This window comes from Cladophialophora psammophila, assembly GCF_000585535.1.
Source record: "Cladophialophora psammophila CBS 110553 chromosome Unknown aczJe-supercont1.4, whole genome shotgun sequence".
NCBI classification, from domain to species: Eukaryota; Fungi; Ascomycota; class Eurotiomycetes; order Chaetothyriales; family Herpotrichiellaceae; genus Cladophialophora; species Cladophialophora psammophila.
Window position 1 is genome coordinate 1,755,922 of NW_006912925.1, and position 15,077 is coordinate 1,770,998.

Genomic DNA, 15,077 nt, shown 5'->3' on the forward strand with positions numbered 1-15,077 from the left:
GGAAGAATAAAGGAGCGGCAATTGTAGGGAGTGAGCGGTGATATAGGTGCGAATGGACTTCCCAGAGCCATCGGATGTATTCTTGACGGTTAACCTCTAAGGGTGTTGGGGGGAGGAGCATTGCATCGCATACCTTGAACTGCGAGGCTAGTAGCCGCCGAACCACGCGCCGCGAGTTGCATTGACGCGTTTGGAGCCTTCTTGGAGCCTTGCAGAACGGCCCGATGTTTTACCGGCCTCCACCAATTTTTTTGGCGTCACAAAAATTCCGTGGGGAAACTCGGACACCATTGTTTTGTTATTCTATCATCGGCCGGTCAACATGGCTCGCTCTCTAAATAAGGTCCAGAAGCAGATATCCAAGAAGCGGGGAGGAAAACTCAATGCTCTACATGAGAATAGTCGGGATGCAAAGAGGCTCCGACGAGCTGGGGCAAGGGAAGAGAAGTTGGGTCGGCTGATGGATGCAGCAGCAAGAGCAAATCAGGTCTATGGTAAGACTCCCCGCGTGATGTTGAAAGGGCCTATAGATTGAATTCTGATTACCGTAGTCGATCGGGTGGCATGGTTCAAGTCTGCTCTAGAAGGATCTTCAGGCCCATTGACAGACGAAGAAATGCAAGTACTTACGCAGAGGTATGTGGGTTGTGTAAAGTTCGAAGCCGAGGCCTCACAGTGATCACCAGCTTTATTGACCGGGAGGATGAAGAACTGGCCGAAGCCAAACAACAGCGTCGACCTGGAAGACCACCGACCAAGGTGGAGGAGAAAATCAGCCAGCGAAAGGAAGTTGAAGATCGTGAATTTCGCGCGGGATTCTGGATTCCTGAACTTCGAAACGGGGAAAGCCGGTCGAAAGTCGAGAGATGGGCCGGAGAGTGGGGTGGATTGAACACGTTGGACTTTGTTCGTGTTATTAAGTCAGGCGATATCAAACCTTCAAGCTTCCCACCTAAAGGCCTTTCATAGGAGGAAGCGCATCCTCCGCACCATCGGCTTGACTCGATCATCAAGGACGATTCTATTCCGCCTTTGCCAGGGGCATCGAGGCCTCCACGGGCGACGCAGCTTCCGCCGACGTAGAGGAGTGTTCGAATCAAACATACCACATCCTTCTCTGGCGGACTTCGAGCATAAACAGTCCTCCGGCCAGGGCCATGATTCACCATGCCTTGATGAATTTCAAGAGCCTCCGATGCGGACAAATTGAAGTCAGACAAAACATCAATGAGTACAGCACCTGTCCACCGCGGCTGCGGAGGCTTTTGGACAGGTGGCCCATCGAGGACTCAGATGTCTTGAGTTCAATGCTTACCTCATACGGGGAGTGCTACCAAGGTGGAAAGGCTCTTTTGGTTCCTTCACCATTAGAGAGCATTGGCTGCCAGCAGGAGGAGGAGGAGGAAGGGGGGAGGGGAGGGCCGGTTTTCCAAATTGAAAAAGCACGGAGGACAAAGCGAAGGGAGATTGATGCTGATCCTACCATGGGAATATCGGCTTCCGCCTGTTTGGACTTCACTCCGGGCATCCTAAGCTGGACATGGCGAGTTCACGCCACAGATCAGTGTACTCAATGCTCCCCGACAAGTGCACAGAGCCGCTATTTTCGATGTTCTGTCATCAGCGGGGGGAGAGTCAGATGGAGGCATCAGGCAGAGTAGCAGGGCCTGCAGGGCTAAAGACCATCCCGGTGCTCCCCTTTTGGCATTGACTCGTGCGAGCCATCCCCACGTGATGTCATGACTCGTGTCCAAAAATTATGCTTTAGAGACTTTCTCGACCTGCTTCATCTCCTGCGTACTTGCATCTTTCGTCTTCGATTCTTCTCTCCCTCTCCATCTTCGAACTCCAGCTGCATCTTTCTATCCTCAACATGCTTTCAATAAGGATGCTTAGCCGGGCATTGCCCAAAAGCTTCCTGCGCCAACCCGCAACCCGCTCCGTGTCGTCCATCACGAGATTCGCAACTCGTCGGCCGCAATGGCAATCGGCGATGAAACCATCTTATCCCGCATTCTCAACCTCGATTGCCCGAAGAGAATCAGCTGGCCAGTGTAAGCTTATTCGACTATGGGCTGAAATTTGCTAACGCAAGTCCTAGCGGATGAGGCCCTGGTCGCAAAACTTAACAATGAACGAATGCTCGAGCTCCAATCACAGAGCGATGACAGACTGGCCGCCATCAATGAATTCCTCGAGAACAGCCCTTTCAAGGTCCAAGACAAACCTGGCTCACATGAGATTCTCCTAACGAGAGATTTTGGCAACGAAAAGTGAGAGTTTATCATCGATGGGTGGCTGCGAAGACTAACAGCAACCAGGATCAAGATCCAATTGAGCGTCTCTGACCTTTCCGAGTACCCAGCCGAAGATGAATTCGATGCCCTGGATGAAGATGGCGCTCTCTCAGACGAACCGGACTTTGAGGTGCGAAAGAGAGGTATCAATCAACCTGGTGCCAAAGGCGGAAAAATCGACGTCATGCCTGAGGACAGCATTGCGCCGGCCGACAGAGCTGAGGGAGGAGAAGAAGCCGACGACGTGGCCAATGTCACGCCTGCATACCCTGCTCATATGACCATTACAATAACCAAACCCGGCAACAAGGCCATCGAGATTCGAGCTGTTGCCCAAGATGGTACCATTGAGATCGAAAACGTCTCCTTCTTCCCCAAAGACTCCCTCCTCGAGGCACAGAATACCAAAGACGCGTCAGAAGCGCGCAGCCTTTACGCAGGTCCGCCCGTGGAGGATCTGGATCCCGAACTCCAGCAGATGCTCCACCAGTATCTGGAAGAGAGGGGGATTGATGAGGAACTGGCCAGCTTCCTGCCAGAGTACCTCGACTACAAGGAACAGAAAGAATACGTCAAGTGGCTTGAAGGTTAGTCGATATACCAGGACAAACTTGCCGCTATGCTAACCTCCTCGGACCAGATCTCGAGAACTTTGTCAAGGAATGATTCTCTCCCACTTGTGTGTCCTTATAGTTTTGGGCAATGCGTCCTGCCCGTTTTACTAGATCCTCCACTTTGCGCAAAATCTGTCATGTCAAAAAGGTGTACACTATGTTACAGGGAGAACTCTGGACCAACAATGAAATAATCAGATACCCAGTCGAAATATTGGACAACAATATCCATTACTTGGAGCAGATTCTCTTTGCAGGATGATTTTAGCTTGTGTGACTTGCCATGGATAGATACGGGCTGACGCGCTCGAGAACGCAGTCTATACCGGCTTTCCCATTGAAGTAGTTGCAAGATGGCTATTGAGAGTCCGAGCACTCGCCACCAAGGGCCTGAAACATCGTTTCCGAAGCGCTTCAAGTTATAGGCTCGTCTGAGCGGCGGGTTTCCTAAGTACGGGCCTCGCAGCCGCGTAATGCAGAGATATCTCGATCTGAATGCGTCCAATTGCCTGGACAAGACCTCGTGCGTCAGCCTCCACCGAATGACTACTGTAGCAACTCCCCTTCCTCCAAATCGTACGACAAGATTGCAATCCAGGCCCTCTATCTCACTCCAACAAGGTCCCTCCTGGTGCGAAGACCGAGGAAAGTCTGTGTGACCGGCAGATGCTCGGCTACTTGGGCACACCCTTCCGTCACCCTCGTATCAATCCAACTCGTATCCTCCTTCCTACCGCGTATTGACCCCTCAATCACGAACGCGGAGTAAAGAGTCTCCTGACCTTCACAACCCCAGACCCAAGGATTCCGAAGTCGCTTAGAAGGGCAAATTCATTGCTAGAGGCCGTCGTCGAGTCGGTCTAACTGATGCTCCCGAATCTGGGTCCCTCCAATGACAGCACAGTTAGAGAGGCCGCGCGCGGTCGTGAGGCGGGGAATAGCTATCAATTCATGCACCAACCCTCGCTGGGCCCTTGCTGATGTCTGTGGGGTGTGTAAACCACTTTGGGAGACCCAAAAGTACTGACTCAGGCCTCCAGACCACCCAGACCACTCAGATCACCTAGATTACCCTGGCACCGACCTGGTGCTCCCTGCGCTTCCCTGCCCTTATCCACGCAAGCAACGATCAACCCCAATTGGCAATGGGTGGTTCTGTCCTCCGTCTCCTTGGTCAACGAACTGGCCCCTCACGCCGTTCCTGTGTACAAGTATACGAGAACATTACACATCTGACACGTCGACGACGCCGTACTTGGCAGGTGAAGAGCATCGAGTACGAGCTGTTACATGACGGCCTAAGCCAAGTTGGAACCCGTTACAAGCGCGGTGACCAGCATCGCCTCCCCTCCCAAGCCATCCGGCGAACTGAACCCATGCGCGCGGTATCACCCATTATCCTTTTAAATTGCTGACATCTCGACGCTTTGATCCTCCTTTGTTATTTCTTCAATAACTCGGGTGCTCCATTGGAACTCAGCTGTGTCGCTCTCGTTCAGACTGGCTTCGGATCGAAAATGAACCACTATCTCACACTGGGCCTCGGCCTGCTCGGAGTATCGATCGTCTATTTCCTAGTAGCTTCTTTCCTTGCAAAGCGCTACCACGCTAGAAAGGCCAAAGAGCTTGGATGTCAACCAGCCTGGGAGCGTCCTTACCGTTGGCCGTTTGGCACTGACTTGGTCTGGGAAATCATTCAGGCCGACAAGAACAATGTTGTTCCCAACTATTTTCTCGACGTCTACAATAACAGGACTGGAAAAAGAGCAACATGGGCACAAAATATGTTGGGAACCATGGGCTATGTGACCTCGGATCCCAAAAACATCCAGGCTCTGCTGGCAACTCAGTTCAATGACTTCGAGATTGGAGAACAGCGTCGTGGGAATTTCTTCCCCATGCTGGGCAATGGCATCTTCACCAGTGATGGCAAGGCATGGTCAGCTTACATTCCTCCATGAGCGTAAATGTTGCAACCCCTGTTGACGCAGTTGTAGGGAACATTCTCGTGCTCTTCTCCGCCCCCAGTTCGCGCGCCAACAAGTCGCCGATTTGCAACTGGAAGAAGTCCATGTTCAGGACATGTTTAGACATCTCACCACAGAAAACGGCTGGACTGGTCAAGTTGATCTGTCCCCACTCTTCTTCCGGTTGACGCTTGACTCTGCCACCGAGTTTCTGTTCGGCCAGAGCGTCGACTCGCAACTCACGGCTTTGCCGGGTTATACTCAAAAGACTCGGAAACCTGGTGAGCTGGACTGGACGTCATTCGCATCCTGCTTTGATGGCGGTACTATGACTCTCGGCGTCCGTGGACGATTGGCCGAGATGTATTGGCTTTACAGCCCCAAGCACTTCTATGAGAACTGCAAGGAGGTTCATAGATTTGCTGACTACTACGTCAATCTTGCTCTGACCACCGACCTCTCGTCGCTGAACGAACACAACCTGGAAAAGGGCCACAAGAAGGAGAAGTACATCTTCTTGAAGGAGCTTGTACAACAGACTCGGGACCCCATCGAGCTCCGAAGCCAACTCCTGAACATCCTCCTCGCCGGTCGTGATACGACTGCGGGTCTACTTGGATTCACGTTTTATTTATTGGTCAGGCATCCCATGGTCTTCAAGAAGCTGCGCGAAACCATATTGGAGGATTTTGGCACTTACGAAGACCCCAAGGCCATCACCTTTGAAACTCTCAAGGGGTGCACCTATTTGCAACACGTCTTGTCCGAAACCCTCCGAGTCTTCTCCACGGTGCCCTTCAACAGTCGCCGCGCCACAAGGGATACAACGCTCCCCCACGGCGGAGGCCCAGACGGCACCTCGCCAATCTATGTCAAAAAGGGGACGGAAGTCAACTATTCGGTCCATGTTATGCATCACAGGGCAGATATCTGGGGACCGGACGTGGAAGAATTCAAGCCCGATAGATGGATCGGGCGACGGCCGGGCTGGGAATTCCTACCATTCAACGGCGGACCTCGTATTTGTCTTGGGCAGCAGTTTGCACTGACGGAAGCTGGCTATGTCATTGTCCGCATGCTGCAGAAATTCGACGGCATCGAGACTTACGAGACTGATCCAATCGTGCGCCATTCATACGGCCTCACCACTGCGCCGTTGCGCCTCCCTGTCCGTCTCCACGAAGCACCCACCAACTGAAGGTACTCCCATGGCGTTATAGAAAATCTGATCGCAGCTGCCTTCCAGGAGGACAGTCGTTGTATTGAGTAGCATGTTGAGCATGTCCGATCGAAGTTCTCATGTCGCACTCTCTTTTTTGACACCCCTCATGAAGCATCTTTCACAACATCAGAAACGAGGACCCTCTTCATCCTCTATTCTTCATTTCAGCCCTCGTCCACATTACGCTGTCATGACATTGGAATCGGGTGCGCTTCTCATCGTCGCCTTTAAAACACGCTGAACTTGACCCCGGCGCACGTCTATTCTCTACCTGTTGGCCCACCCACTAGGAAACAGAGATCTCCATTCCTTCCAATTGCGACCAGTGGAGCTCCAAACAGAGTGAAAGATGTGCTGTCGGCCAGCTCGCTCGAATCCGACCTGGCTTTGCCCTGTCTCATCAACACCACACCTCCCAGTGAACGGGACACCCTACATTGGCTAGGAAGTTGCAGTCACATTTGCAGAAGGTCACAGCATCCAAATTGTGGCCAAACCATCTATTCCACGTATGCCTGCGTTTCCGGCCTCCTGGGACATGTTTCTACCATTTTATAGAAACGAGAAGTGAATGTGGCACCGATGGCTTTGCAGCTAGAGCTTACTGCTGTCTACCCACCAGACTCAAACTTCCAGCTCACGCAGACGAGCGAATTCGCGACAAATATGCAACCGTCTCAAGTAACCAATGCAGTTGAAACCCTTCATCGCCTCAGATCTCCGGGTAGGCATGGTTGACTTTCTGCACTAGCTCTGCGTCATCAGGCTAGGGCAAAAAGGTCTTGATTGCTAAGTATCTTGCCATGATGTCAGCATGCGGTTCCTTCTTATTTGGGCTCTTTCGGATGTTGTACGACCAGTGGAAGGTGGCTCACTGGATTGAGAGAGCCCACAGAACCTTTTGCAAGGCACGGACGCACTGGCGACGCTGGCGGCAAAGGAAAGCCACCACCAGCATCGTACCGCAAAGAAAAAACCGATGCTATGGAGGGCTCGATGCAACAATATGAAAACTATAGGGTCGACTCGAGCGAGGCGACGCCTGAAATGCGTTCGCGGCGCGGACATGACACCGAGCGTGGGAGCACTGGGCCGTGTACCGGCAACAACTCCGCACCACCAGGCTCTGAAAGACTTGCCTCGACTACGGCCCCCGGAGCATCCTCTCTTGATCGAGATTGGGAATTCTGGACTCCGTCCTAAAGAAGATCAGCATGATGGGTGAGTGGCATCGGGCTAGTGATCGTTTATATGTCTTTTTGGAATCTAGCGTGAAAAGGGTGTAGGGGCTGTTGCGGAAGAGAGACTAGATAGATTTCGAATGTAAGCGAAGAAGCTGCTTCCCGAACCACCTGTTCAACCCATGCTCCATACGGCGTGGGTGCTGAATGGAGGTGACGGTGATGACGTCCAAGCAACACCAGACGCCAAATTAAGGCGGATCGTAGATAGAGCGAGAGATATATCGGAACACCAAGCAGGCTAGAAAGCGGCTTGTTTGCATTTATTGAGTTCGGCGTAGATTTTCCATCTCTCTTTCTCACGCGCTCTCGCTGCTTCGTATACCGAACGTTGGTGGCATCCAGTGCTAAGAAATTGCACCGCACCGCATTGCATTGCAATTCAGTATTGTCGATATACACATATATATACTCCAGCACACAACCAACCATGTCCTCTTCCGGCACAACGCACGGAAGCGCTATGGTTTACCCAACGGCACTCTGTGACGGGTATCGTCACGGCCCTCGCTGTCATAGTAGCGGGCGTGTTCTTTGCAGGCTATGCCGACCACGTGGCCGAGTGGTGGGCCAAGCGGTATTTACAAGGCCAAGGCCGCCGACGAGGTCAAGCTGATGGAGAAGAATGTCGGCGGGGAAGGGGTGCAGGGGATTGTCAAAGGTTCATCATATCTATGACTACCACTGGGCTAGTACACGTACTTGTACTTGTACTTGTGCTGGGAAACTGTCTAGTTTTCCCGCACCCTCCGTCGCGAGGGATGGCGACCGGGCTTTCTTTGAACAAGGCAGATAAATGTGCTGATAGATCCGCCAGGGTACGGTACACCCTTGACCCCATGGCTTCCTCGGCCACGGATCGGTTTGGCAACAATCGGATATGGCAAGGATTCAAGACTGGGCGACGTTGTGGAATCTACGGTCCACGAGCGAGGTATGGCAAAGCCGCCATGCTCGCGGAGGAGATGATTGACGTATTTTTTGTCGTCGTACTGCTCAACGAGTCGAGGTGGTTGGCCCACCACTTTCACCTCAGCTGCGTATTTGTCAAGAGCGGACGATGTCTGTAGCGGGTGTGAAGCAAAGAGAATCGTGTTCGCCTATAGAATGTTTGCGCCTCGCTCGATAGCGGCCAGAATGCGAGTCTCCGTATGTGGAAAGCACCAACCCTCGTCTCACCTCGAGTCTGGACTCGCCTCTGCAGTAATGACCGCAATATCTCTTCTGGATTCAAGCACGAAGGCGATGTCAGCCCCTGAGTCTTGATATCCTCCTGGTTTCCGGGGTTTGCGGACACCGTTGATGACCGGCGGGTCGCAGGCTTGATACAAGACCGCAACGCGTGACATCCTCGTTGATTTTGCCGACGGTGCCTTGATGGTTGTGTTGAGAAACGACAGCCTCATGCTAATATGATCGAAGCAAGGTCCTCTCTTCGGAAGTCATGGATTTGACCAGCGCTTCCGAGATCTGATCCCGTCCGCAATGCTCTCGGAATAGCCTAGATGCATCAGCAAATCTTACAGCAGCTCCAACGACGACTTACCGTTGCTATTGCTAGGCATAAATGTTGTGAGATGGTGCAGCTGAAGCGGGTGTTTATGAGGACGGCGTACCCTGCAATTACTCAGTACGAGGTACTTGCTGCTCTATGTGCAGCCTGTGGGCCTGGTGTGACTGGTGGGCTGTTTGGGGTTGCTAGGTACCTCAGGGAAACTTGGGCGGGGCGAGCTTCCAACTACAGCGGTGACAATAGCTCCATCATCAGGCAACTTCCGACTCACCGACCTCTCTCTCTCTCTCTCTCTCTCTCTCTCTCTCACAATGGCATCTTAACCCTTCAGCGATATCGACATACCACCGTACGACCGCCCCATGACCGTCGAGACCTCCTCGAGGGACCGCGTTTGGTCACGGCGAGAAATCGAGGGACTGATTGCAGAGGGAAGAAAGATCATAATCCTCGATGGACGGGTGATCAAGGCTGATGCCTGGCTGCCCTTTCACCCTGGCGGTGACAAGTCCATCTTGCACATGGTCGGAAGAGATGGAACCGATGAGATTCGTGCACTTCACTCCCTCGAGGCGCAGGCGCACATGCTGAAGTTCGGCATTGGGAGGATCGAGGGGAGATGGATCAACTTTTTGCCTCCCATACAGGGTGGGCATTTCAGGCCATACACCCAGGCTCAAGATGAGAACGAGGTGGAGGAAGAAGAGGACGCGGGTTCCCAGACGGATGGCGCTCTCAGCTCTTCCAGCAACAGTACTGCACCTCCGTCCCCCATCTTCGATCCTGTCGATACTCGAGAACGAATGGTTTCGTCGCCGTCGACTTCTTCAGTTTCGGAAGATGAGCAGACGACCGTCGACACTGATCCCATTCAGATGAAGCTTTCAGCCGAAAAGTCGTCGGACATCCTCAAATATCCGTCATTAGACTACAACTCGCAGGATCGGATTGTCGCCAGATACCGGGAACTCGATGCTCAGATGCGAGCGGCCGGTCTTTACGACTGCCCGTACGGTGCCTACGGGATTGAATGCTGCCGCTATATCCTCCTCTTCGCATCGTCTCTCCTCGCCCTCCACTACTCCCACTACGCTCTCTCTGGCGCCCTTCTCGGCATGTTCTGGCACCAATTGGTGTTTACCGCCCATGACGCCGGACATATGGGCATCACGCACAACTTCCACGTCGACACCTGTGTTGGAATCTTCATCGCCGACTTCCTCGGTGGCTTGTCTATTGGCTGGTGGAAACGCAATCATAACGTCCACCACATCGTTACAAATTCGCCTGAACATGATCCAGATATCGAACACATGCCCTTTTTTGCTATCTCCACCCGGTTTTTTTCGTCGTTGCGCTCCAGTTACTATGATCGAATCATGCACTTCGATAGCATCGCAAAATTGGCCATTGCGAAACAGCACTGGTTGTATTACCCACTTCTCCTCTTGGGCCGCTTCAATCTCTACCGTCTCTCTTGGGAATATCTCTTTCTGGGCCAAGCCCCCAAAAAGGGACCTGCGTGGTGGCATCGCTACCTAGAAATACTGGGGCAATTCGTCTTCTGGGCTTGGTACGGGTACGGAATTGTGTATTGCTCCATCCCGACAGCCTGGGACCGCTTCGTATTTGTCATGGTCAGCCATATGGTCACAGCGCCGCTCCATGTTCAAATCACGCTTTCCCACTTCGCCATGTCGACCACCGACATGGGCGTGCACGAATCCTTCCCGCAGAAGATGCTCCGAACCACCATGGATGTCGATTGCGCGCCTTGGCTTGACTTTATCCACGGCGGATTACAGTTTCAGGCCGTCCACCACTTATACCCGAGGATTCCAAGACATAACCTTCGAAAAGCGCAGGTATATGTGCGAGAATTCTGCAAAGAGACAGGGATTCCGTACGCAATTTATGGATTTGCAAAGGGAAACAAGGAGGTTCTCGGTAGGCTGGAGGAGGTGGCGAGACAAGTGAGAGTTTTCGAGGAGTGCAGAAAAGCGTGTGCGAGGGAAGTGGTCGGGGACAAGGAGCACGCCCACTCTTCTTGAGGGACTGTGTGAATGTGGATGTCAACGGAAAGATGGCGCCAATGTTGGAGCTCGAAACCATGGCCGCCTGGACAAGAAATGAATGGTTGATTCCAATCAGACCATTGTTCATACATAGACCACGACGAGATGAGGCAGATGTATATATGGGACGGATTATTTGGAACGGAAATAGAGGCGTCCACATACCATGTTTTCAGATACCGCAAGACTACATATTCCTCGAACAGAAGTCTTCACCAGCCTATTTGAGAGGGTCTTTTGCAAATCCCATTCAGAACACCTATGTGTGTCGCCCTCCCCGGGGGCGAAAGAGGGAGGGGGCATGTGAAATGAATAAACCAGACGAACGAATCTCGCCCTCACTCGATCTCCACGCCGTCTGCGGTGCTCCGGAACCCGAACGCGCCTGTCTCCCATCCTCCTCCTCCTCCTCCTCTCCCGCCCTCGCTCTGGCGCTCCCTCTCCCCCCTCCCGTGTGCACGTACAGGCGCCGCACCGCCGAGGAAGGTAGCTACAAACCTCCCCCTCCGCACGGCCTCGAGCCGTCTGTCCCGATCTCGCAAGCACTCTTCGATGCCCATCTGCGGGGGGAACTGCGAGACGGGCGTCCTCGCGAGCAATAGGGAGAGGGTGGCGTAGGATGTCCACGGGGAGATAACGCGAGTGTCCGAATTCGCGGGCTCCGGGGGGGTGTTGGCGGAGGTTGTTTCATGCTGGGTCCGCGTCGACGGTGATGAAAAAGGGGTGGAGGTAGTGGTGGCGGTGGTGGTGCTCAAGAGTACGGCACATTCGAACCTCTCTTGGAGGGCCTTGAGCTTCGCGATCGTCTCTGCGGCCCTGGACCGTTGTCCTTCGGCCGCCGTTGCAGAAGGTGGTAATTCGAGCCTCGCCATTGCCTGGTCGGCTCGGTCTTGCCAGTAGAACGCAGTCGCTGAGTCGAGCACGATGAGGCCCAGTGGGCGATGCATACTGCGATGGCGCGATCTGTCGAGGAGATAGGTGTGTAGAGAGGAGAGGATGGAGATCAGCTGGCCCGACGACTGCGGACGGAAGACGTGTACATGGTCTAGGGATGAGCGGATGGTTTGTTGGATATTACCAGAGTCTGCAAAGACAGGATTAACAGCAGAAGGAGTTCCTGCTTCTATACAGAGGAGACGAAGTTGAATGCAGTGATGCATGATCTGAGCCAGTCTTGTAGCCGAGAACCGTCCGTCGGCGTCGACGTACACAGCCATCGACTCGTTGCCGCCCAGATCTCTCGGAAGGACCGATATGGCGCAGAGATAGGAGAGCAGAGAGGTCTTGCCGGAGGCCGATTTAGCACTGCTGAGTTCGATCGTTGCCGGTTTGGCTTGATCTGTGAACGCCCGGAGTGGAGGTCGGCAAGGAGATATCTCCTCGTTGTCGCTCTGCTCTCCCTCGCTGGTGCTGTTATTGTTGTCGTCCAGTGCTGGAGATGTTGGTGTGGATGAGGAAGGCCATTGCGGATTTCCTGGTGTTCTTTCAGCTGCTGGGTAGCGAAGTGATTCGAGCAGATTGTCCAGCTGTGGAACTCCCAGGACAGATCTCGGCCGAGGGTCTATCGAACATCTGAGCTCCGCTAGGAACTGTGAGGCAATAGAAGACGATGATTAGGACATTGACGTATGTGATCGCGGTCTTGACTCTTGAATGCGGAAGTATGAACAAGGCTGTGAGTGAAATGGGGCAGGGAAGGTGAAGCGGAGCTTTGCAAAAAGATTCGCTTGATGCTGAAATTATTTACCTGCTCGAGAGTCTCTTCCTTTACCTCTTCGAGGAGGCGAGCTCCATATTGTCCTGCTGACATGACGACGCCGCCATGATAGACACGCGCGTGTGAGATAGTTCGTCGATGATCGAAAGTTATCGAAGGAAAAATCCTTGGGAAGTTCTTCAGAAAATGGCTCCGCCCGAACACCCTTTCCCCGTTTCCGAACTCGACCAGCGCGTCCGCTCGCACAGCGTCAACTACAAAGAAAAATCTCGCAAACTGCCGCAGGACTTCGACCTCAAGCGGGATTGCGAGTTGATGGAATTGGTCCAGTACAGCTGCACCACGGTCAAGCAGCAGTACGAAAGGGCACTGGCGAGCGAAACCGGGTCCACCAGGATGGAGTGTTTCCCCATTGTGAGGCTGTTTAGAAAGTACGTGACTACACGGGAGAAGTGACGATTCTCTGGGGTGCTGACAGCTTGTTTTATGTAGATGCGTTCAGGGTGGAAAGGTGTTCCATGTCGAGACAACAGCGTGGGAAGGTCAACACGCTTGGAAACCACCGGCGAATCCACAGCCGACACTGCAGAGCGAAGCAAAGCCTCCTGAGGGCGAGTCGTCGGAAAATGTGCTCACGACCTATTGGAGCTCGTTGTGGCCCAAAAAGTGATTCCATTTGTTCTGCCTGGGGTATCATATGCAACTTCGTCCCATCCAATCTGGAAGACCGCCCAAACGCCAACGCTGCAAAAGCATCAAGAATGCTGGAAATCACAGTCGCATGACCACGTCGCCTCCGTCCAATCCTGAGCTGCTCCGCTTATCCGAGGTGGACTTGTTGGTCGGTGCCCGCCTCTTCACCATCACTTCTTCCGGCATTCGATACGCCTTCTCGCAATTGACGATCGGTCCTAGCTCAAAACCGCCAGGCTCTTTCGCCAGCAAGTCGCGCAGGGTTTCTTCAAAAACTGCCTCTTCCGATAGATCAACTGCGGTCTTCCACCTCTTGCGCCGGATGATCGTGGAAGGTTTCTGCCTGGAAGATATCCCCTCCACTTCGAGTGGATGAGCAGCATCCAATTTAACAGCCCCAGCCAACTTCCGCAGTGCTTGCTCACCAAGTTTCCCTTCCTGGGTCGCCAATTCTCTCATCTTCCTACTATCAGACTGTCGTTCCGGGTAGACGGGTGTATCCTTGTAGGTATGTGCAGAGGGCAGCTCGGGCAATCCCTTGGTTGAGAAGGAGAATTTCTTCAACTCGCCGTGGCCGTCCAAGCCGGGACCGAGGAATGATGCTGGAAGTTCAACGAGATTGTGGAATTCATCTTCAGGAGGTGGCGTCGGTAGTAAAGGGGGGTTGACGGAGGGTTGAGTCTCATAAGGGCCGAGTTGGTCGTCGGGCCGAGGGACGTCGAGAACATCGATTGCGGCCTCGAAATCGGTGGCGATGGGACAGATTCGCCGGGCTGCGGTCATGGAGCGTCGGACCTTGGACAGGAATTGGAGCATGACTGTCAAAGTAAGTCAGCATGTACGCCGTGCTGCCGTGACGTAGAGTATCCTACATTCGTCCATGGCTGCTGCTAAGGATTCCAATGCCACCGACTCAATTACCGGATTCTTGATGCCTTGCCTCTGTGCCTCCTCTTCACATATCGCCTTTATAGACAGCACGAGTAAATCATCGACCACCTCTTGCGCTAGCAACGCTGGTTCCGAGGTGGGCACGGTCTGATGTTTGTGTCGCATGCCATGGTGGTGATGGTATGGGATCTTCTTCTTTGGCGAGGTGGTGAACATTGGCCAGGAATTTCAGAACAGAATAATTGAATATAGGATCGGGAAAGGGCGTGCTTTTGGTCTGCGATCTCAGTTCTGTATCACCTTTGCCCGCGACAACCCGCGATCAACTCCCTTTCCGGTATGGGGAAAGGCAGCGCAGGGAGTTGACTGCGAGAGGAACTCAAGAGGGAAAGTGAATCGACGAGGCTGAGAATTACATAAGGTGCCAAGGCTGCTTTCAGGCCCAGCGGGCCCTAGAATCTCAATTGGACTGCGGATCTTGAAGGAGCTTCACAAGCTACTTTGTATCAGACCACCACTCTGCTTAGCTACCTTTCTACTCCTCCCCTTTTTATTCGTCTCCCAACTTCATCCTCACCTTGAATTGCCTCTCAGAGTCGGGGCCTACCAACATTTAGAGGAAGAACTGAGCTCGAGCAGAGCCAGACCAGAACAATGGCGATCAAACCGATTACAGGAGTGCGTCTTTCCCCCCGCCCTTCTCCGGCACACATCCTCCTTTAATAGGAAACGAAACATCTGGGATTGCCCTCGAAATTGATGCGGAGCTTCAAAGCTAACAAAGGGTAACTTGTGCAGATGCTTCGACGAGGTCTCGTTTTGGATATCAGCATTGCGCTCGGTATGA

The 15,077-nt window shown here is 53.1% G+C and overlaps 7 protein-coding genes across 7 annotated transcripts; 5 read left to right on the forward strand and 2 right to left on the reverse strand.

Moving 5' to 3' along the window:
- Positions 1-322: 322 nt before the first annotated feature.
- A1O5_03556 (uncharacterized protein) lies at positions 323-969 on the forward strand (the record flags this gene model as incomplete). The annotated part of the gene is made up of 3 exons (XM_007744167.1): positions 323-494; positions 552-636; positions 687-969. 3 exons carry the CDS (start codon positions 323-325, stop codon positions 967-969), a joined length of 540 nt encoding a protein of 179 aa, XP_007742357.1.
- A 904-nt stretch (positions 970-1,873) lies between these two features.
- A1O5_03557 (uncharacterized protein) lies at positions 1,874-2,889 on the forward strand (the record flags this gene model as incomplete). The annotated part of the gene is made up of 3 exons (XM_007744168.1): positions 1,874-2,054; positions 2,102-2,273; positions 2,322-2,889. The coding sequence occupies 3 exons, from the start codon at positions 1,874-1,876 to the stop codon at positions 2,887-2,889; spliced, it is 921 nt and encodes a 306-aa protein (XP_007742358.1).
- Positions 2,890-4,428: 1,539 nt separating this feature from the next.
- A1O5_03558 (uncharacterized protein) lies at positions 4,429-6,076 on the forward strand (the record flags this gene model as incomplete). Its single annotated transcript, XM_007744169.1, has 2 exons — positions 4,429-4,850; positions 4,909-6,076. 2 exons carry the CDS (start codon positions 4,429-4,431, stop codon positions 6,074-6,076), a joined length of 1,590 nt encoding a protein of 529 aa, XP_007742359.1.
- A 3,140-nt stretch (positions 6,077-9,216) lies between these two features.
- Positions 9,217-10,905, forward strand: A1O5_03559 (uncharacterized protein; the record flags this gene model as incomplete). The annotated part of the gene is made up of 1 exon (XM_007744170.1): positions 9,217-10,905. The coding sequence occupies one exon, from the start codon at positions 9,217-9,219 to the stop codon at positions 10,903-10,905; it is 1,689 nt and encodes a 562-aa protein (XP_007742360.1).
- A 362-nt stretch (positions 10,906-11,267) lies between these two features.
- On the reverse strand, positions 11,268-12,739 carry A1O5_03560 (uncharacterized protein; the record flags this gene model as incomplete). Its single annotated transcript, XM_007744171.1, has 2 exons — positions 11,268-12,518; positions 12,677-12,739. The coding sequence occupies 2 exons, from the start codon at positions 12,737-12,739 to the stop codon at positions 11,268-11,270; spliced, it is 1,314 nt and encodes a 437-aa protein (XP_007742361.1).
- A 93-nt stretch (positions 12,740-12,832) lies between these two features.
- A1O5_03561 (uncharacterized protein) lies at positions 12,833-13,316 on the forward strand (the record flags this gene model as incomplete). The annotated part of the gene is made up of 2 exons (XM_007744172.1): positions 12,833-13,077; positions 13,139-13,316. 2 exons carry the CDS (start codon positions 12,833-12,835, stop codon positions 13,314-13,316), a joined length of 423 nt encoding a protein of 140 aa, XP_007742362.1.
- Positions 13,317-13,417: 101 nt separating this feature from the next.
- Positions 13,418-14,446, reverse strand: A1O5_03562 (uncharacterized protein; the record flags this gene model as incomplete). Its single annotated transcript, XM_007744173.1, has 2 exons — positions 13,418-14,157; positions 14,212-14,446. 2 exons carry the CDS (start codon positions 14,444-14,446, stop codon positions 13,418-13,420), a joined length of 975 nt encoding a protein of 324 aa, XP_007742363.1.
- Between the last annotated feature and the right edge of the window lie 631 nt (positions 14,447-15,077).